Source organism: Hesperophylax consimilis, chromosome 10 (assembly GCF_061612785.1).
Source record: "Hesperophylax consimilis isolate HC1 chromosome 10, BYU_Hcon_1.0, whole genome shotgun sequence".
In the NCBI taxonomy this organism is placed as follows: Eukaryota; Metazoa; Arthropoda; class Insecta; order Trichoptera; family Limnephilidae; genus Hesperophylax; species Hesperophylax consimilis.
The window spans coordinates 6901303-6923948 of NC_142845.1; the positions used below are offsets into that span (position 1 = coordinate 6901303).

General features: G+C 32.5%; 1 protein-coding gene across 2 annotated transcripts; it reads left to right on the forward strand.

The window, feature by feature from the left end:
- Positions 1–13359: 13359 nt before the first annotated feature.
- On the forward strand, positions 13360–22467 carry LOC149420234 (pro-resilin-like). 2 transcript variants are annotated; one of them, XM_089636057.1, is made up of 3 exons: positions 13360–13425; positions 19141–19244; positions 21496–22467. In XM_089636057.1, the coding sequence occupies exons 2-3, from the start codon at positions 19146–19148 to the stop codon at positions 21697–21699; spliced, it is 303 nt and encodes a 100-aa protein (XP_089492183.1). In that variant the 5' UTR covers positions 13360–13425; positions 19141–19145; the 3' UTR covers positions 21700–22467. The 2 variants fall into 2 exon arrangements, with proteins under 2 accessions (XP_089492183.1, XP_089492184.1); XM_089636058.1 differs by having other exon boundaries at positions 13368–13425; positions 19146–19244.
- The last annotated feature ends 179 nt before the right edge of the window (positions 22468–22646 follow it).

The window sequence follows — 22646 nt, forward strand, 5'->3', positions numbered from 1 at the left end:
ACTTCATTTTAGGGTATTGTGTGTCTTATATAAATCGGATAAATCCACTAAAACACTGTAAACTTACCTACCAATTGCAATTGAATCGTATCTGAAAGGGTTATCCAGATAGTAATACATATTAAACACACACCCTATAGCGAGGTTGTAGATAAACCGTGAAGGCGATGCATTACGTCGTGTAATATTTGAAATTGAGCCGCTATCAATAAAAACCCTTACGTAGATGGCGATAAGGTTTAAATTCCCGCTTAACACCATCCGCCTGTTTTGATTTATGCAAGAAAAAAACATGACCAAAAAGTGCCTTTTATTTTATTTTGTGGATGTTCAGGCATAAATATTTAATTTATTGCCGATCATTTTATAAATAACTTAATTTGCCACATTATACAATAAAATCATAACCGAAAATGGGTTCGTAAGTAGGAGATTTTGAACTTTAAAGCAATTTTCATAGGCCTATAAATTATTTTTTTCTGGGCTTATAAAAAGACTTATATAAAAAATACTCGATTATTTCAAAGGTCAAGATGTATTCTAATCGTAGTATTTAATTAAAGCATCTGAAACATTTCTAGGCGACCAAATTTTCAAACCAAAAACACATGATTTTGCATTACTACGTATGGCATCGCCTTAAACAAATTTTGGAGGATTGTGATTATCGCCAATTTAAATGGGTTGTTGGCTGAATGATTCTGTGGTTCTCAAATCCGCAGAATCCAAGGTTGCGTGATTACTCTCGGTGTGCAATAATGAGAATTCTGATATTTCCAATTGACTTTTTATTTTAACAAAACTCACGTTACAATAATTTTATGAACAAACAGATCGCGTACGCTAGAAGAGATTTAGGGCTAACCCGACGGCTAGACCCAAAGATATTAGAAGAACTAGACCGCTGGAAATAGAATAAAATATTTTCCGCGCGAGTTATCTCGCGCAGGCTTACAGTGATGCCAGCCTCACAAGAATGTGGGTAAAAATAATGTTGTCATTATTTTCGGGAGATGAACTCCCTATAATTTACCCTACATAATAATAATAAAGTTTTCTTATTAATAAGCTATTCACGATGAGTCATAATAATGTGCCAAACTATGGACAGATTGGACGGTTTAGTTCTAAATTTTCTATTGCGAATTGCTACATTTCATGACAATTAAGTGGAAAATAATTCATTGATAAATTAAAACTAAAATGCTATATAAAAAAAATAACACGGAAACTGAACGAAAATCGCGCCGAAGAACATAGTACGTATACATTTACGAACCGAAACGCGAACCGTATCACGAATTACGGGAAAGGAACGAATCAACTGTAAGCGGCGTTTTGCGCCATTTGCGCTTGCTTCGTTTCTTTCCCAAAAGTTAAGGTCCAGTTCGGCAGTTCGGATCGCGGATGTATACGTAGCATAAGATTGCCGGTAGTAAAAAAATATGCGAGGCCGAGCAATTTAACAATGTTTCTAAATGCACTAATGAAAATTAAAAATATGTGTTTTTTTTAATAGACGTATTTGAAATAATATTTTTCTTGCTTTACTGGGGATTGAACCTTCCTACACAGGGATTGACTGAAATGAGTGAAACGCGCGCCAAATCCAAATTGCATGGTACCGAGATTAATTTATTGTATTAAATTTCATTAATTCAAGAAAACAAAATCGAAATTCAAATATATGTCTTTAAAAATACGAAAAAAGATAAATGCCTTCAAAAAAGCTTACAATAAATATTCGACGAATATAATAGAAATGCGACCTAAAAGCTTAAAATATTTACCTAAATAAAAATAAATTCGATCATTGAAAGTTTAAAGAAATGTAATGACCCTAATGATTACGATTATATGCCAGCAACCTCTCTGGTAGGTATTATTATTTATCTCCGCAATATGCAATGAGTGTGTCACCAAACTTGAAAGGTCATTCTACAACGCAACCGTTTAGTTCATAGGCTAGAGATGCAGTGAGAAATAGCTATTTTTAATTAATCATAATCATCACATATTTAAGATTATTCCGATAAAGGAATTCGTGATGAGCTCAGCTCAATAAATCAATAAGAGCTACTTAATAAACCACAAATAACCCTGAGCATATTATATGGAATTTTTAAATTCTTTTTTTGTATACTAAATAACAATAATAATTTCTATTCCAAATTCCAAAATCTGTTAATGAAAAAATAAGAAAATACACAGATTTAAGAAATGAAATAAAAATAATTTGGCATTCTCAGACTGTAAAAATATTACCATTCGTTATTTCGGCTACTGGTATTATACCTAGCTCTCTCATTAAAATGTAGGCGTATTAGATCTATCAAAAAATTTATATATAAAGATTCAAAAGTCGGTCATTTTGAATACATGTAGGATAACGAAAGATTTTTTAAATATTTATGTTGAGGGATCAGTAGGATTTATAGGCCCTATTAGAAGTTCTACCGAGCCGAACCCTCTGATATGAAAATATCTGGAGTCGGTGAATTATTTTCCCATTTGATCTCTGGTGAGTCGACGTATTGTTCTTGTATTGTTTTGTATTTATTTTGCTTATATAATGCACTTGCATAATGTTGATTGACTAGATGATCATTTGTGGAAAAGTGTGTGGAAGGGTTTAGTTTTTCCTAGGGGGAAGATTTAACCCGGACATAAAATCGGAAGAAAAAAAGCAAACGGTAGGTAGGAAGCTACCCCAATTTTTACAACACTATATCGTATAATAATATTATGTCGTTATGAAATGGAAATTCATAGGGAATGAGAAATAGTATCGGACAAATATGTAAATGAGTTATCAAAACCCTAGCGGATCTGAAAACTCTCATTGTAAACTTCTAAAGAGATGAAACTAAGGATAGTTATTGGTGAAAAGGTCTAGAATAGTTAGGACGTGTTGTTTCACATAATTTGAACAATTCATTAAATTTCATAGTCAAAATTCAAGTTCTGTGAATGTTCTATTCAAGCTCTGTTATTATTTCACCATGGTCCGGTTGTTTGTATTTGAATATTAAGTTCAAAATTCGATGAATTGTTCAAATTCTGAAAAACGACCCGTCTGCAGAATATCAGTTTAAAGATAAATCTACTCGTAGTTTCGACTTTAAATTCCAAACAAGTCAAATGTAGGTATACAAAAAACGTAGTAGATACAATAACATGAAGGGAAAGAATCCATTATATCCATCCATTATCGTGTATATTTTTTATTATAGCGAATATTTAAACATTGTAAATACAAAATACGATATTAAATAAATGTATAGTAAATTGTATTTCTTAGTCCTCCTCACTAGGGTAACCTGTGCTGAGTGGAACTAAAGTCATTCATTTATGTTTTATTAGTTTTCTATGTCGTTTTAATGTTTTTTTCATAATTTTTCCACTAATCTTTTTCAGCCCGATTTTTATTCTTGATTTGTAATCATTCAAATTTTCTATTTGCTTTATATCAGGGGGAAGGATGTTGTGGAGTTTGTTTTTGTTGGCAAATAATTTCTTTGTTCGAATGTGGTTTTATGACCTGGAATATTTTCATTGTGATTTGACCTTGTTTGATGAATACGCGGTATTGTAGAGGATTCAATATCTTTGAATAGTTTCAATAGTATATTTTTAGCATACATTTGTTATACATTTGGTACATCAAACTATTGAAAATTTCAATCGAAGTCGTTCTTATGGGTAATTTCAGTGTGGTATTTATGATTCCTTTTTTAATTGTGTTCAGGTTATATATGTATATACTCAGATACAGCAGATCCCCATCCTATAATTCCATATTCAATACGAGAATGACATAAAGCGTTATATATGTCTTAAAGCCCAGCTACACTACTCGCGAAGTTGATCGAAGTTGACCGAATACGATAGTGTGGGCACGAACTTCACTTCGCTTCGGGCAACTTCGCTTCGCTTCGCCCGACTTCCGATTGTTGTCAGTAAATGCGCCCGAGTCAAAGGACTCGAAGCGTTACTCGCGAAGTTGCACGAGTGTGTGGGCACGCACTTCGAACTTCGGCTAACTTCGTCAAAGACTTTGTCGAAGCGTCGAAGCGAGTAGTGTAGCTGACACTTTATAGGTAAGGTAGGTACCGAAAGGATGCACATAAGAACTTCTATAAGGTTATCTGTGCAGGCGGCCAAAATAAGAACTAACGAATAAACTCTTTTAAAATCTATGAGTTTTTGTATGATAAATGAATGATATAGATAAGTACATATACATGACACCTGAAAAGTTGTACGAGGAATATAATTGTCTAGTTTAAATACACATGAATATACAAATTTCTGAAGGATTACGACAAAGCGTTATGAGAATTACCATCATAGATCTCATGGCAACCGTCTTATTTGATTGGTAACTATTGAAGTTACTTGCTGACATTTTACAGCTTCTGTGACTTGCTAGTTAAATTGTAGACACATTATTATTACATGTTTGATAAAATGAAGTTATGTACAGTTTAACTTAATTTATTTTTTACAGTATTCACCATCTGACGTCCATGTCAGTTTTTTAAAGTACTTTGAAGAAAAATAAAATTTTGACTCGTGAAAATGGGCAAAATTTGAATTTTTAAGGCGAAGCTTAGTGCTAAATCACTATTTTGATTAATCTTTATAACGAATTGGTGTACATTATGAATACAAAAAAATATACTTTAAATAAATTGAAGCTTTTTCTAGCGTTTCGCTTGAGTAAAATACAAACAAAATAATAAATTACGCAATAAAAAATATAAATGTAAACTACTAAACAAAATATTTTTTCAATAGAAATGTATGAAAACGTAAAGGAACGCGTCTGTAACAGTTTCACTTGATTAACTTTTTTGCTTTGTTATAAAATTATTTACATAATAAATAATAAATAAAAACCAGTTTTATGCTTGAAATCGAACGTTTCTAGATTTGTCAAGCGATTTTAATGCCTATTACCTACAATATAAGGTATACCAAGAATATACACATTTTTGGCTCGTAGCTAAGTAACTAAGTAACTAAGCTCATAGCTAAGCTCGTAAGCTAACTAACTACCATATCCCTTAGCTCTTAAGGGATATGGTATGATTTTATACCAGATGACGACGACACAATAATCTTCAATCTCTCCATTTTGCTCTGAAATGTCGCAGCGAACGTGTCAAATGACTTATTCTATTTTTCAACCGTGTTCCTGTTGGAGAGCTATTTTATTATGGATTTATTTCTAGCGTGGAATGCATACATTGAGAACCCAGCAAACCGTCGTAGTCCAGCGGTTAAAACGTTACCCCTTAAATAATATCTGTGAACGATTTCCGTATGATATTTAGAGATATTTAGCCATTATGGATTGCACCAGTGGCGTAGCTGAAGCATTCACATGGGTGGGGGTTAGACCCTAGTTTTGGCAAGGGAAATGGAAGGGGAGTTGATTTTGTTCAAAGAAAGTTTTTGAGACCTCTACCTAAAACCACTTATTATTTACATAACTTTGATTAACTTTTCAGACCTCTGGCATATTGACTGTTAAATTTCTTAAAGAGGCTGAAAGTCGGATGATTTGTGTATATTTCTGTTTCTCAACAAAATCCAAATAAATGGGATATTTCTGAACGTTGCCGAAAATTAAAAACTGTTTTGGAAAATTAATATAAAGAATTTTAAATAAAAATTTCAAATTTAATTATTAGAAATAAACTTTTTCAATTAGTCTCTGAACTTAAATTATTTATAGTAAAAAAGAACATATTTTAATAGACAAATATACTATAAACATTAATGCCACCTTAATTTTGGGTTGTATCTTTATAATAATAATTAGTTAAAACATCACGAAATTTCATATTTTTTCTTAAATTGCGGTTCGAACTTTTGGTTTCATAGAGGTTTACATTTTAATTATTGTTTGCTTTACTTATTTATTTGAATAAAAAGCTTGGTGTTTTCTCTTTCTAACAGCGTTGAGTTCATATTTCTAACTGTGACGGTAAGGGAGACACAACTATTTTTATTAGACCGAATTCGTGGTTTCGAAAAGCGAATAAATTGACTCCACGGGTAATAGCTGTTTGTTCTCAGAACCAACCAAATTAGCATGAGGAGTTATAAAGATTGTGGTTGAACCCCCTAAAACCCCACCCCTTATATACGCTCTTAGATGGCATTAATAAATATTAAGTCTATACAGGGTGTATCGGCACGTACCCGACAAAGTTTGAAAACCCGTCTGGCAATATTTTGTTCGAGTTTCGTTGAATAATGTACGTACGTACCTACGTTGGCGCGCTTTTACAATCACAACGAAATGGCACGGCACCATTCGTCTCATTTTTAACTATTATTATTTAGTGTGTGCGAAAGAGCGAAGACGCTTTTCGATATACTTGCTTATAACAGCTGTTGAAAACGAAAAGCAATGCCAATGACAGTGATGTAGTGTGGAAATTTTAATTTTTTTGGTTTTTAATTGAAAAAAAAAATGCTACCGGACAGCAAAGTGCCCATAACATTTTTTACTCCAAATGTTATAAGGAATAGCTGGTTAAAGTTTGTCGGGTACGTGCCGATACACCCTGTATAGTACCTGTATGTACCCATTTGGTTCATGTTTCTGTGAAAAAGTTTTGATTCTTCTAATTTACGTTGCCAACCCATCATAGTTTTTTTCTGTTTATAAATACCTAATAGTTTCAACCTTGATAAGTAGTAGGGTATTAAATAAAGTTTTTTATATCTGTATAAAATTCTTAATCACGAATTAAGTGAAAAATCTATCATTTCACGGTGGGAACACAATCAAAGAACATTATAAAAGATATTTGCCGCTAATACAGCATTAATTTGCTTTTAATTTGTTTAGACTAATAGTTGTTTATACTGATATCCAAATAATTATATCCTAATATACAATTTAGGCCTGCTAAGAAGTATATCTTTTTTAGTAGAATCCGGTAAGTCTGAAACTGTATGGAAGAAAACCGGCAGAGATCGCTGTTTAATTTTATGACACTTTAAAGACGATATTTTCTTTTTCGTTTAATTTATAATAATAACAGTTTATTGCAGAATGTATGCAGGGATAATGCAATACATTTAATCGAGAGAGGCAGGTTTGGGGAGACACTTTGACCTCTCTAACTGGTCTCTCGACCCATCGCCGCATTATATGTTAATATTATGTCCGTCACTCCCGGAAAAACTGATCCCTAGATTCCTACTCACCCCTCATAACCTTTACCTTCCTAAAACTTCCTCTCCTTTCCCAAAAAATTAAATAGGCCCTGAGGGAAATCATTTTCTTCAAGGCCTCCTATATGGGGTTATTACAAAAAAAAATCTTTTCGATCATATAATTGCTTTCTCTTAATATTTTTATGGACACTTTAGCTTATTTATCCGAACTGATTTATATTATAAAGTTAATTTAATTTTTATTTATTTTGGTATTCAAATGTAATCGTCGTTAATTTATTGGTCAGTTATATAACCTTTCTAACACTGTCAAATACGTATATACAAAGACTGTTTATAACGCTGGTAAAAAATAATAATAAATAAAGGCATACTTAATATAGTATCCCTAAATTTGCATCGAAGTCCAAAAGTGCAAAAAAAAAATTCTATTCAGACACAGCGCGAAATATATGTGCCGAGAAATCCACCGTGGATTTCTGACGTTTGTGTCCATAGTGTGCCGATTAATCCGCCGTAGGTTCGCTAGTAGTTTACCTTACTTTCCCCGGTTTTATTATATTTTGTACTAACATAATTGTATACTCAAATATTTTTATATATTATTCGACTGGAAGGAAATAAGGTACTATTATACTCAGGGCCGCCCTGCGAAATGAGGGGGGCAATTGGAGCAGTCCGCTCCGGGCGCCGAAATCCAAGGCGTTGATAATTCCTAAAACCTAACAGTACACACATCGCCTTTGAGCTTATTTTACACAAAAACGGCGCTACATAAAAACACATACCATAAGAATATTATCGATCACAGTGATCACCTACCTAGGCGTGTAATGATTTTGACAAGGGTCAAAATTTTACTCGCGTAAGGCGCCATTTGGCTCAGGGCCGGCTTCGATTGTATTATTCTAGACTCTCGTTTTGTCAAGCGCAAAAAGATTTTTAAAACTGAAACTTTGAAATGTTACATCTGTGGAAGTGATACATATATAGGATTTTCATAGCATAGTTTTTATTGCAATTATTTACACAAAAGCCCCATAAAATTGTTTTATTAGTGTGAAGTTCACTTATTTCGCTTTAATTAAAATATAATAAAACTTAAAAGTATTTTCATATTTCTTTATCTTTTTTAAAAAAAAACATGTTAAGGAAAATACATAAGTCCAATAAATACAATTTTTATAAATACATCAAAAATATATCTGGTAATAAAATCGTAATTTTGCAAAAAAAACAAGTAAGTTATTAAGAAAGTAGTGTCAGTCGGCGTACGGCGGGCGATTGGTATAAAACTTACTGATATAAAACATTCCTAATTTATTAAGAATATCTTCAAATTATTCCTAATCCGGTTAAAAACGGGACCGCGGGCCCTCAACGAATGAATTGATAGGTTTCCTGTTAAACTTTTAGTAAAAGAGGAATATGTTATCGCGATGCCGTAACACGTGTTCATAAATAACATAATATTTCCGCATTTCGTCGTTATATATTATCAAGGCATGAACACGTGTTCCCATATATTAGGAATGTACTAAGTGTTTAGCAGGAAACGCCTTGCATTCCCATTTTAACCGGATTACGGAGATTTGGAATAAATCAGCAATGCTGATTTTTCTCCGTGCGGCTCTGTCTACGCATCAGACCATGAACATGACAGTGAACCTTCAAAAGAGATCTCAATTTCCATATTCCCAGCCTCACTCTAAATTTTCCCAAAAACATGCACAAAGCGAAATGACGATCATGTTTTCTGTCTGCACGAAGCAGCAAGCAGTAAGAAGTAACCTTGGCATATCCGGCGGCGAGCAGAAGGTGTGAGATTTCCCTGCGACAACGCTTCCTCTGCTTTGTGTTTCCACACCATCGAAGTTCGTTGTTTGATCTGCCACTTCCACTGCGTCTGGATCGGCAGTTAATTGCCCGCAAAATCAATCGTTACACGGTTATTAATGATTCATTCAGAATTTCGGCGAAAGGATTGCGGAAAATTTGTGTAAAAATAGAAAAACAAAACTTTGGTGCATTTTAAAATGTGCCAGGTATTTGAAGATGTGTATAGTAAAATCAGAACAGTCACAATAAACTTCGAAACTTGAAAATATGTACACAAGATATGATGTAGAACAGGATTAAAAGCTATTGACATCCCAATTTACATGTCTAAGATAGTAAAATTTTCATGAACGCGCCGATAAAAAATACATGATTTTGAACGCGTGTTCTTTTCGGTATTGTGTTTTTTAAAATGGATTGTTGATGGCAATAAAAAAATTCAGATGATTTCAAGCGATCTATGGTTATGTTCATCTTAAGGTGTTGCCATTTCTGATGATTTAGTACAGTCCCAAAATAGTGTTTCTTATCTAATGACAACTATCTGTTACCATTAGAGAAGAAAAAAAATTTAAACGCAAGTATGAATATAATGATCGTGTAAAGCAAAGGATTTCCATAAGGTTTCGACATAATTTCCATGGTGACCGGATAACTCATCAAAATGACAATTCAACACACCTATAACAAGTGCTATAAAGTTATGGAAAGTGATGAAATAAAAACTAAGTTAAAAAGGGTACATATTTAACTATTTAACCTAGGTTTTTTTACTTTTCATAACTTTAAAGTACTTTTTATAGGTGTGTTGAATGGTCATTTTGAGGAGTTATCATGGAACCAAGTTCCATATATGGATCGATACGAAAAACTGGCTTAATTGCTTAATGGGAACCGAAGAGTCACAAAGTCAAGTAGGTACTACTTGCTAGTATAGGTATTATTGTATTCCCTAATTTTATAAAATATTAATTGTTGAAAAAGAAGTAGGCGTTGTTAGTATCGAACTGGATTCGCCCAAATGCTAGTAGAACGACCTACCTGACACAACCACAAAAAAAGAAAAAAAAATCAGGTTAAATATATGACAGATTTGAATACCTTTGCCTAAATATACTTATGACGAAAAGTGAAAGCATTTACTTTTATAATATCCTTTACTGACCGAGTGGTACAAAGCGTCTGGATCCCAGGCGTCGCAAATTCAATATTTCATAATGTTTGAAAATATGATCAGAATATTCAATACCAGGGAATATTGGACTATCTTTAAAAAAAACATGGCTGATAATAACAGCAAAATAAATAATGAAATAAGAGTGTTGAGATGAAACCAATAACGATTCTTAGTGGCCACTCCTTTCTTATTATCAGCGACCAACTTGTTGTTAGTTAGTTAGTAAGAATTGTATTGTATCGATCGAAAGGACAAATCAATTAAATTTTACTGACTTCAGAGGTAACAATTAAGAACTTCGCTGACATATAGAAACTGTTGATTATTTGCCTTTAAATTCAGCGGCTAACTACAAAATCCAAATTTAATTGATATGAACCTCAGCAGAACACTAATTATTACATAACGAAGAAAATAATTCATGGAGGTAAAAACCATTTTTTTTACCTACGTGATCGAGGGAAAGGCTCTCGACAACGAATCCGGAGAACGTAAGTTCAAATCGCGGTGTGCGCAAGTAAATATTGTTTACTTAATATGTGTTGTTTCAAAATAAATTCCTTCACAACAATATTTATCAGGTACATTTCCCATAGAGAAAGATACCGTCAGTATCGTCCTGATGAAAGACCACCATTCAGAAATTAAACTTTGCTTAAAATGGCTTTTGCCGTATTTGGTGACTAGATCTGAATGGTCAGGTACTCACCAACCCTGCTCTTACCCATCTCCTTCCCCTCCACACTACCTTAAGCCTGACAAAATACCCCAATTGGACATGCGACAGTCTCACTGGTTCCAGACACATAAAAAACTATTGTTTAATTAAACTTTTTTTTCATATCTTCCTACTCAATATCAATTGCTACATCGCGAATTCATTTGATGATGGTTCTGTGGTTTTTAATTTTATTCATTAATATAATCATTTACGTAAACAAACCCAACTCTGGCGCAAGTCATTGAAATTTAAAGGTGGTAGATTTCAGGTAGGTATGTAAGTATGTAATTAATTTCCCACTTTTAAGAATATTATACAAGCCGATGACCGCTTTGGAAAACCACAAAACTGTCGCTACCAAAGATATTATTGGTCGCTACCTTAGCTAAATTCATTTTAAATGCCTCGATTTTCTCATTTCTGATTCATTGAATGTACTGCGCATTGCGAGATCTATATTTTATGTGTATAAGATGCATAGCACATTGCGGGATGGGTGGGATATTACATAATACTACAAAATACCTACCGATTAAATTGAAATACTAAGTAAAATTGTAAGCTCACCACATTGAAATTTCGATTGTTCATTTCGTTAAATATTAATATTTAAAAAATCGATGCTTTTAGAAAGAGATTAAGGGGGTACCTGAACGAAAATCCTGGCACTTGGTCGTATTAAAACCTGCAAAACATAGAATTCATAACAACACAAAAGATTTTTTAAAAACACTATTTTCTTAAAATTATCTTCAATGTCTTTAGAAGAATAATATTTTTATAAAAATCCCTTTCGAAGTACAACAAATGGATTTTTTCATTTACGTTTGATTTAATCCGAAATTTTACAAGTTAGATTTTTTTTTTAAACTATTTCCATACCTACATGAAGATTTGTATTTATTAGCAGAGCGTAGCGAATTTCTGTTTTGAGTTATGACTCGACCACCATGCATTTCAGCAGTCTGAAAATTTGTTTGTGCGTTCCATGTCCGGTCAATTGTGTCAAGATTTATTACGCTGTCAAATAATCAACATTACGCGAAGTCTAATGTACACAAAACTACAAGTTTCTAAACTATTCTACGTTTTCGGAATTTTCTTTCAGGAATTTTAATTTTCGTAAATCATCCGTTAAATTATTCTGTAGATATCTCGATAGCACCACTTCTACTAAACACGGGTTATTTCGGAAAGTTTTAACAATTCTTCAAATTTCAAAGTTAATTTTGAAGTTCTGTGAAGGATTTTTTCAACTTCTGTTATTATTTCAATTCTGTTAAGTAACTAGCCTAAAGTGATATAATAACACTTAGTTTTAGAATGGGTTGTTTCACAGAACTTGTAAAATTCATATTATTTTTATGTTCATTTTCAGGTTCCGTGAAAGTTCATTTAAAGTTCTGTTATTATTTCAGTTCTGTGTGGTTACTGGCCCATACTGATATAAAAACAGAACTTGAATAGAACTTTCACAGAACCTGAACATTAACTTCGAAATTTGATGAATTGTTGAAATTCCGTGAAACAACCCATCCTTAGTGAACTTGCGGATTTGAATATCAATGCACCAGCCAACGCGAAACCCGAAAAATTTAATAAAACATGGATTTCCTCGAGGAAAGTTGTCCAGTGGGCAAACAGAAAAATCTCTCATTATACTCATTTCCTATTCACGACGAGCACAAACTAAATAATGGATTCCATCCACACGATTTTTCGAAACACTTTTAAGATATAATTATTGTAGTTTTCATTGCAAAAACGTTCCTAAATATAAAAAAAAATAATAATAATGAAGCTTTCAGTTTTAACCACTGTTTTAAATGATATATGATGACTGGTTCTTTCACAAAAGTTCAAATTTAATATATAAGTTCTGTGAAAGTCCTATTCAATTTTTGTTATTATCCCAGTACCTACGGCGAAAAAAACCGACCTATGGTGAAATGATAACTGAACGTGAATAGACCTTTAATTTTAACTTTGAAATTCCCTGAATATTTAAATTCTGTTAAATAAACCGACCCAAAAGTTTCATTATTATTTGATTTAAAAATAGTGCCACAAAGTACTTTTACAATAATTATTGAAGAGTAAAAAAATAATTGTATCGCACATATTTCTCAAATCGTTTTTTGAAGAACATTTACGATGATGATTTATTTTACTCGAAACAGCTAATTATATAAATGTGTCGGAAAAGTAAGTAAAAATTGCGAAAATTATAATATGAATAATTTTATTCACAATGATTGTTGAAATAACCCACCGATTCCCAATTGAGCATTTGGTAGAAGAAGTAAGTACGGTAACTTGGGCGCAGAGTGAAAAACGTGACCAGCATCATGCAGTGTCGAAGGTTGGGGTTCAATCTCAGATCGTATAAAACCGGGAGGCTGTTATTCAACAGTGTCAGTATTGTGAGAAGCCTTCTGTGTCTAGTTCTGTGCTAGTGCTTTGTGAAACTACCCCAACCAAAATAAAGGTAAGAACGAATTCACGATGTTAACAGATTACTTGGATTCATAATAATATTTATGTAAGAAATTATTTTTGCAAGAGGCATCCCTGTGCAAAAAAAGATTTAAAAAAAATTATGTTTCAAGAAATTAATAATAGTGTTCATGCATTTATTTATTTGATGTTAGAGTTAAAACAAAAGGATTAACCTGCTGCATGTATTAAATAATAAAGTATAGAGTATATATTTATTTGCGGGAGGGTTGTAGGTTTGATTCCCACACAATGCAAAAATGCTCTTATAAGGATTTTTTCTTTTACTATATAGATGCTTCCATGTCTGGATGCCATAATGTTACATAATTGCAAAGTAACATGGATCTCAAGTATTCTCAAGAACTAAGAATAATGTTATTTTTTAATATTTATTTAAAATCCTACCCATATTATTAATCTTTTTTTACTTTGACCAACGTCTACAAATTAAATAAGAAATTTCTTTTCAGATATGGCACACACTATTTAAATATCAGGACCTACATAGTTTTCATTTAATTGTTATTTTTGAAACAGCACCCAATAAAAAAATAATTATCTGTACATAATAAGTACCTACGTAATCTGAAGACATACGAGTAGGAATTTTGAAAGTAGAAGTCCTCTTAAAAATATTCGAAAGTTCAGAAAAGTATAATTTAAAGATTAAAGAGATGGGGGTGCTCATTGTGGGATTTTAACTTGCTACTCTCGTGTTTGTGTCTTACCAATTGCATCGCAATTTATGATTGCAAACATTTAGAAAAAAATATTGATTGATGGCATGTTATTATAGAGACATCATGCAAAGTGTGCGTGCGTTTAGCTTATACAGCTGAGCAGTTAGCAGTGGCGTGCATCGCCCTCGACAAAGGCTAGGCTGTGGATTTTCAGTGGATGCGTCGAAGGAGGTATTTGTTAGTGGATAATTTAATGTAAACATTTTTGAAGACTTGCATCGAAACGTTTGAAAAATATAAATAAATAAACTAGCTGACGTGTACACGGCGTTGCTAGGGAGAAGACATATACCATGGCGGACTTTTCTGTAGGCCTTTTTAATATTTCAAATTCTTTAGTAAATTACTATGATGTATCATCTCACAGGGTTTAGCCAGGGTTAGCAATGTAAGCGCCCGAAAAAACTTCTTTACAAAAAATCGACTTATCTCTACTTTCCATAAATACAATATGCATGTATTGTATATTTAAACCTTCCAAAAGAAATCCTATCATAACCCATAGTGTAGTTTAGATGAAATAAGCGCACAAACAGAATTTTTTATAAAAATGTCAGCTACCCATCCACGATTCGTAATAAATGATATTACAGAAGCCAACATTAAAAGAGTTTTAAAAATTAACACAGATAAATAATCAGACGAGACAAAGGGAGCATGAAAATTTATACGGACTAGGAAGGGTGAGTTTGAATGAAGTAGAAATTTATTTATTCGGAGAAAAAATACTAATATTAAATATTACTGATTTATTAAGGATCTCTTCAAATTATTCGTAATGCGGCTAAAAACGGGATTGCAGGCCCTTAACGAATAAATTGGTCGGTTTCCTGTCAAACTTTTAGTAAAAGAGAAATGTACTATCGCGATGTCGGAACACGAGTTCAGTTTTTTTTTTAATATTTACACATTTCGTCACTGTATATTATTGAGGCAAATTCAAGTGCTTGAACACGTTTTCCGATAATTAGTAATTTTCTAAAAATTTATCAGGAAACGGCCTGCAATCCCGTTTATAACTGGATTACCAATTATTTCAAAACATTTTCAATAAATTAGAAAACCTAGGTAACTTTTTTTATACGAGCAGCTTAGTTTTTCAGTATTTATCGAATGCACGCCACTGGCGGTTAGATACTAGATGGCATAGCTAACTGTGGAACTAATAACGATTAAGAACAAATTATGCCAAACCAGTCGAGAAGATAATTCGTTTAGCCATCACCTTCTTATTTGTCTTCTACTTACGCAAAAACAAGTTAGGTATAAGAAAATAATGTGAATCGTGAAGAGTGCTAGATGCTAATTAGGTATTAAATAATATAATTGAAACAATAGGTACCTAATCAGAATAATTAACTTAATGATTTACTGTCAACAATTATATTTTTATGTATAAGAACAAAAAGTATTCTTCAGATAGGAAAAATACTAATGAAATAATAGTTAATGAAAGTTCAAGCCAAATCATTTAAGATCGATTTGGGTATTCCGTTTTTTTTATAAATAAGTGAAATCACGTATTAGCACATTTAAAATAAATGCGATGTCAGCATCATAAATCATATTACAAAAATCGTAAAATTTATACCTAATTAGAGACAGTTGAATCATGTCACTAGGTATTCGAAAAAATAATGATAATTTACAATTTGAACATAGGAAAGCAAGTGACGAGCAAGTTAAAAGAGTAACTACCTAGTTAACATTAACATTTTTTTAATTTTTTTTAATATTTTTATTTATTTTATAAAAAACGGTATATTTATTTTAATTTAAATAGTAAGAACATATTTCAAATAAAAAATTAAAATATTTACCTTAACAAGAGTCTAACACTCGTGTGTAAAGGGAAAAAAATACAAATAAAAACTTAACATACAATGTAAATAGAAGAAAAAAATTCATAAAAACATATAAAGTAAAGAGATTTTTGTTTTTTTTATATAATAATATATAAAATAATATAGTGAGATGTCATCGTCATAATTCGCTAAATTATTTAAGGTAGTGAAGTTTATTTTATTTTTAAATTTATTATAGTCCGGTTTTAACCTTTATTATTTATTACTTTACCCCCTTTTTAGGGGCTTTTACATATGAATAGTAAAAGTTATTAAACTGTTAATTAAACTGACTCAGTAACAATCTTTTGTATTTAAGTGATAAATTAAAAGTGTCCACTGACTCGGTATAATTATTTCCCTCTATAAGTATTCTGGGCAGAATTTTACAATATATATTATCAGCTAATACTATTTTATTTTACAATTTTACAACGAAAACGATTAAAACCAACGAAATTTATTCGGCTATCAAAATCTGCAAATTTAACAGAAAATGCTAATGGTGTTTCTAATAGCCAAATATATTTTGATTTGTTTGAACTTTTTAAAAATTTTTGATAAAAACGCACACTCATAAATGGTAATCTTCAAATAGAAAAAAAATTAACTTATTTAATGATTCAAACTAAAATAACTTGTATGGCTTTTGCGTCGTTGCAATGCGTTGGGGCCAGACAATTTATGATTTCAAACTTCATTTCTAAATTATCTCAAAACCAGGGACAACCAATGAAAAAATGCGATTTACCATTTTTTCTCTAGTGTAGCTCAGTTGTAGGTACCAGTGAAGTTTAAAATTTAACGTGAAATAAATAATTGCCTTGTGTATAATTTGCTGTTCTTGATTACGGTAAAATTTATAACACTGCTATGTACCTAAAATATCACGAATCTTATAAACATTCATAGAAATCACCATAAAAAACCTTTTGGATTAGTTTCACATTGCCCAAAAGAATTTCTTAAATGTGTCGTGGTCGAGTCGATCCCGTCATTAGATAAACGCCAGAACATTGCTGAAATAGTTCTAATTACCCACACAATGGGCGCCCGTGGGACAGTATTGTTGTAGTGATGCAAAGCTTATAAACAACGGACGACAATAAGAAATGCTCGCACAACTCGAACAAGGGACACGGTCTCTACGAGACGCGGATATTTCCCGTGCACTACGTCCTCCAAGGTTAGTCGCAATCGATTGCACGGAAAACTCACTTGTTTTGACGAAAAGCGTGCGAACTAAATAAATTGATTCAAGTGGCTACTGCTATCTAGGTACGAACTATCAACGCTTTAAATCATTGAAATATATAAAACATAATACTTTATTTATGTGAAATACCGCACGTAGTCCCAACTACTCCCAACCGCCTGGAGCCACTGAGACTCTGGAATCCCCAATAGGGATTTGGGTAAAGGCTACGAATTCCGCTTCACGGTAAATATGGAATGTTTACTTTGAATTAATACTTGAATTTAGTTATATTATTACTAAAAGTTACTATAAATGTTGGGGAACCTTTAAAAACGCCTGCTCGCGTCCCCTTTGGAGTTATATCCCAGTTTTCAAGTAGTTTGTGGGCTACGCTAGGTTTATATAGACTGGTTTGTGATTTAATTCTAATACGATATATTGAATATAATCCAACTCTTGATATGAACATAGTCGCCGTCGGCTGCGACTATAACGGCGCCGCATACTAATTGACATATTGCGTAAGTGACTTAATAAACGAAATTAAAATTAAAAGTTCGTATTTTTCCGTTTCCCCCGACATAATAAATCATGTTTTGAATTAATAAAGCTAAATCCATTTATTTGAAAGTGAAATATTGCGTATTAAGAGTGAAGCGGAGTAAGAGAAAAATAATGGGATTTGTTGTGAGGCTAAAGGTAGTGGGGACATGAAGTAGATGGGGAAGAGGAAACGGTAGGAGTACCTGGCTATTCAGATCTGGTCGCTAAGCATTTCAAGCAAAGTTTCAATTCTGAATGGAAGTCTTATGCCAGGGCGATACTGATAGTATCTTCCACTCTGAAACGTGCCGCAAATATACTTTATATTATTTAAATGATAAAATTGTGAAATAACACAAATCAATAAAATAAAATTTGCGCACGCCGGGATTTGAACCCGCGACCCTCGGATTGCTAGTCAAGAGCCTCACCCCTCGACCATGTAGGCCGTCATAGAATAAGTAGATACCATAGAATACAGAAGAACGCAAAAATGTGATGTGAGAGTGTTTCTTAATCCAAAAGTCTTAAAGTCAGTTCTTAAACTGTTTCCGTTTCGTCATTATTATGAAATTCAAATGGGCTGGAAATATACGATATCAAGCAAGTGTAAGGGAGACAGAGCGCGTGATAAACGGGCTAGAAATTAGATCTGCTTTATTAAATTTTTTTATTAAAATCTCAATTCTATGAGACTGAAAGGAGGACTATGGACACAAATATAAATAGAAAAAAATCTTCCGAGAATAAATAAATGCCGCTTAGTAAATGTCTGGCTTAGTGCACCTAAACGGCAATCAGAAGACTGCGGGTTCAATTCCCATCGGCGGCATTTAATTTTTTTCAATTTATATTTGTGTTTCAGGCTAATAATTATTGCTTATAATATTTTTTTCGTTCTTTGTGCTTTGCATAAAAACCTTGTCTTGTAAACATAAGATTATCTTTACCATAATAATAATAATATAGGAAATTTAGTATGCCTTACCTACAAAAAGTTGGTTGTTCTTTGAAAAATCAATGAGCAATATTTTTTTAATAAAATACTAGCATTTATTGACTTATTTGGCGGCTAAAATAAGCTAACGTACAGTACACAGTGGGCTTAGTGCAATTGACCAGTCCCGTCGGCGGCATTTATTTTTTCTCTGACGATTTTTTCAATTTATATTTGTGTTTCAGGCTAATATTTATTGCTAACGATATATTATTTTCACTTTCTGTTATTATTATTTGTCGTGACTCGGCACTTGAATATAACTAAGTTAGAAACGGATAATTAATGTAAAATCGATGACACTAATATCATCGCAAATTTTTCACCCAGGTATAATGTATAAAATATTGCAGTGATTTACTGTTTTGGATTTTTTTTTCAGTAAAGATGACAACTACTTTAAGAATATGCACCGCATGTGTGGCAGTCGTCGTATTATTCTGCAGCGTATCTGCCGCTCCGGCACCTGATGAAGCTCCCATGCCGGTAAATATTATTTTTTAAGTACCTAATGCTGCGTATACATTTGCTGTTGCTTCATTCCTTTCCCATAATTCGAGGCTCAGCTCGCGTTTCGGCCCGTAAATGTATTCGCGTCATAAAAATACGTAAGCGACGATATATGAATGTGAATGAAGTAATTAGTGTGTCTGTCCCCTCTGCCCACCCCTGCGAGGAAACGGAGTGATGGTTAGGTTACAATGTATGTTGCATATTGTGCCTCTGATATGCTGTGATTTGGTTTGCTGGTTTTGATTCCCACCAAACTCCAATTGTTAAAATGATTTATTTTTTTCAGAATAGATTGAGGAACTGATTGTTTCAACATTAAGATTTTCTGTTAGGTTCGATATCAATATCTGAGTCATGAGGGATTTTAAATTTAACATTGAAATTAAATATAAAGAAAACATTTAAAAAAAAAAAAGTTTTTCCACATAAATGTATCTGCACCATCAATATATAACTATAATAGATTAACCCTCTCATACGTAATAATTTCAATCTACAAGTAACACCACCTAGGAGTAATTTCACAATACAACTCCCCATCGAATAAGGAAGTTGAGTCCATTTTTTTAATTTTTTTTATCAATGTTCGCATTCAAACTTAAATACTGGTATTTTTTTTTTTTTTTAAAGTTTGTTTTCATAATTAAATTAATTCTCAAAGTTTAAATTTTATTAAGCCCGCCAAAACGAGCGGAATCCGAGCGGTAAGAGGCGGGGTGTGGGTGTGACGTCATTCGAACTGTGAAAACCACGTCGCTTAAGCATTTTGTATGGAAATAATTTTAATTCTTCAACAAGGAATTCCAGTAATTTTTTTACCAATGTTAACTGTCTATTAGAATTGATGTTATTAAAAAAAAAGAAAATTGATTAAGATTTCATAGTTAAATTAATATTTTAAGTTAGAATATTTGCTTTTCCCGCCCGGTACGGTACTTGTACGGTATTGCCTCGCTATTTGTTGACTTGCCCCGCGCGAATTCAGGACCACCGCGCAGAAAAGTAAAGACCAAAAGTAAAATAACGGTTTACAGCCCAAGTCAGAGACTTTTCTGGGGGGCCGGCGGCCTGAAGTGTATCACATGTTATGTGACATGTATAATAATAAAAACTTGTAAGTTATGCAATAAACAACATATTATTATAAAGCACTATACGAATATGTATCTTTAGAAATCCATTTCATATAATAATAACAACAAATACGTACATATATTTGACAAATCCAAATAAACGTTTGGCCTATACACCTCTCTCATCTAAACCGACCATCTCTCATGTAATAGAAAGAGATGCACCATAGGTGATCCGTTGTACGTCAAGTCACGACACATGTGACGTCAGAATTCTTTCGACCAATCGTGGAGCGTATACAGTCTATTGCTATTGAATGCTTTTTCAAGAACGTTTAACTAATTCTAAGAATAATAATATAGAAATATATTTATATATTTAGAATCGATATTTTTTGATCTACATGAACATATTTTTTATAAGTCAAAATATTTTTCACTCAACTTCCTTATTCCGATGCCTCGCTTCCTAGATATAAATGCAGGTTCCCTACAATATATAAAACAGAGCACAAAGTTCGCTCAAATCCCGAGACGTAATTTGTGAATTTATCGGCTGTAGTCAGTCTGAAAAGCATCGCATCACGAGATATAGAGGTGAACTTAACAACCTAACTTGACGTAAACTTGTTGTAAAAACGTACGCGAAACCAGCGACGATCGTTTATTTTGTGGCAAAACTGTTGTCGTAATTTGTTGCGTGACGTAGTGATTTTGCTAGAAACAAGTCTAAGATTTTTATCAATTGTTACTTTTATTAATACTGTAAGGTACATAACTGTCACAATTATTTCGTGTTTGAAAAATGAGAGTCTAGGGAGCGTTGGGATTCAGCAAAGAGCAGATCAACAAAAAATAAAAAGGAATGCTTCTTCCAATCTTTCGACTGCGAGATAATGCACTTTCCTTTTGATAAATGTTTTCTTAAATAGATATTTTTGGTTTCGGTGTTAATTTTACGATTCACACGTCTTGTCTAGATAATCTTAGTCAATGATCTGCAAGTTTTTAAATAATTGTTCCGATTATCATTGTTTTCCAGACCAGAAAGAGTTAGTTTGGTTTTTCGACAGACGAAAAGACGATTATTTTTAGAAGAAAAAGAAGGTAATATTTATATTTAAAAAAAATACATTTTTTTTAATTTTCAGTACGAATACAAATACGACGTCAAGGATCCCGAAAAGAACCTTTTCTTCGGTGCAAATGAGCTGGGGGACGCAAATGGAAAGGTGACCGGTGCTTACAGGGTTCTTCTGCCCGATGGGAGACTGATGACTGTGGAATACAGCGTTGAGGGAGAGAGTGGTTTTGTTCCCAAGATTACCTTCGAAGAGAATGCCAAACCATTTTAGAACTTTTAAAAACTAATCGTTCATGCAGCAAGCCACTCAAAAATATGAATAAAATACTGTAATAATTTTGATGTGTAATGAGGTAGAGATTTTCTGCAACAGAGACAATTTGTTGACACTGAGAATATTTGCAAAAAATATTTCCTGCAACAGAGATCATTAAGTTTGATGCAGTATACATTTTGTGCAACATAGATTTAGTTCAGTAGAGTGCATTTGATGCAACAGCAATAATTTACTGCAACAGAGATTTTTAAGATTTGAGAGAATGTTGTTTACAGCAGAGATTTGTTACTACTTACGTAATAGTATATACTAAAATTGCTGCTGGTTGTAAATTCATTGTTTTCTTACGTTAGATACTTGATATTTGTATTGTTGATTTGGCTTGGAACCGTAAAATATATATATTTTGGTAAACTGATCACAAGATGACAAGGCACGACAAATGATTTGTAAATACACCTAGTTTTTAAGTGAGGACTCCATTTATTAATATTTAATTCATGCATGAGGGAAATAATACTTATTATTTCTAAATTGTTAACAAAACTATTTAATATTTATAAAAACAATTTTTTTATACGCACAACTAACTTTCAATATTTATCTGTTGATAAAAACAAAAAAATACTAATCTGTTTACGGCACTCACTACGGCTATGATTATTTAACATATTTATTTATTTAGAATAAATTAATGTTTCAAGCAAAGGTAATGTTATAGTAATTTATCCTTGCCAACTACAATATTTGCCATTGAAATTGATCTTGTTTTTATAATAAACATTTCCCTGTAAAATTATCCTGTTTTTTTTCGAGAGTGTATGGTAAGTACCCACCTACTAACTTGCAAAATGGTTCCATGATAACTCCTCAAAATGACAATTCAACACACCTATAAAAAGGGACTATAAAGTTATGAAAAGTGATGAAACAAAAACTAA

What these genes read in the sequence shown, in the direction of transcription:
- LOC149420234 (XM_089636057.1), top strand. Translation starts at nt 19,146, where the DNA reads ATGACAACTACTTTAAGAATATGCACCGCATGTGTGGCAGTCGTCGTA. An exon ending in CTGATGAAGCTCCCATGCCG is followed by an intron (nt 19,245 to 21,495) that starts GTAAATATTATT and finishes TTTAATTTTCAG; the next exon opens with TACGAATACAAATACGACGT.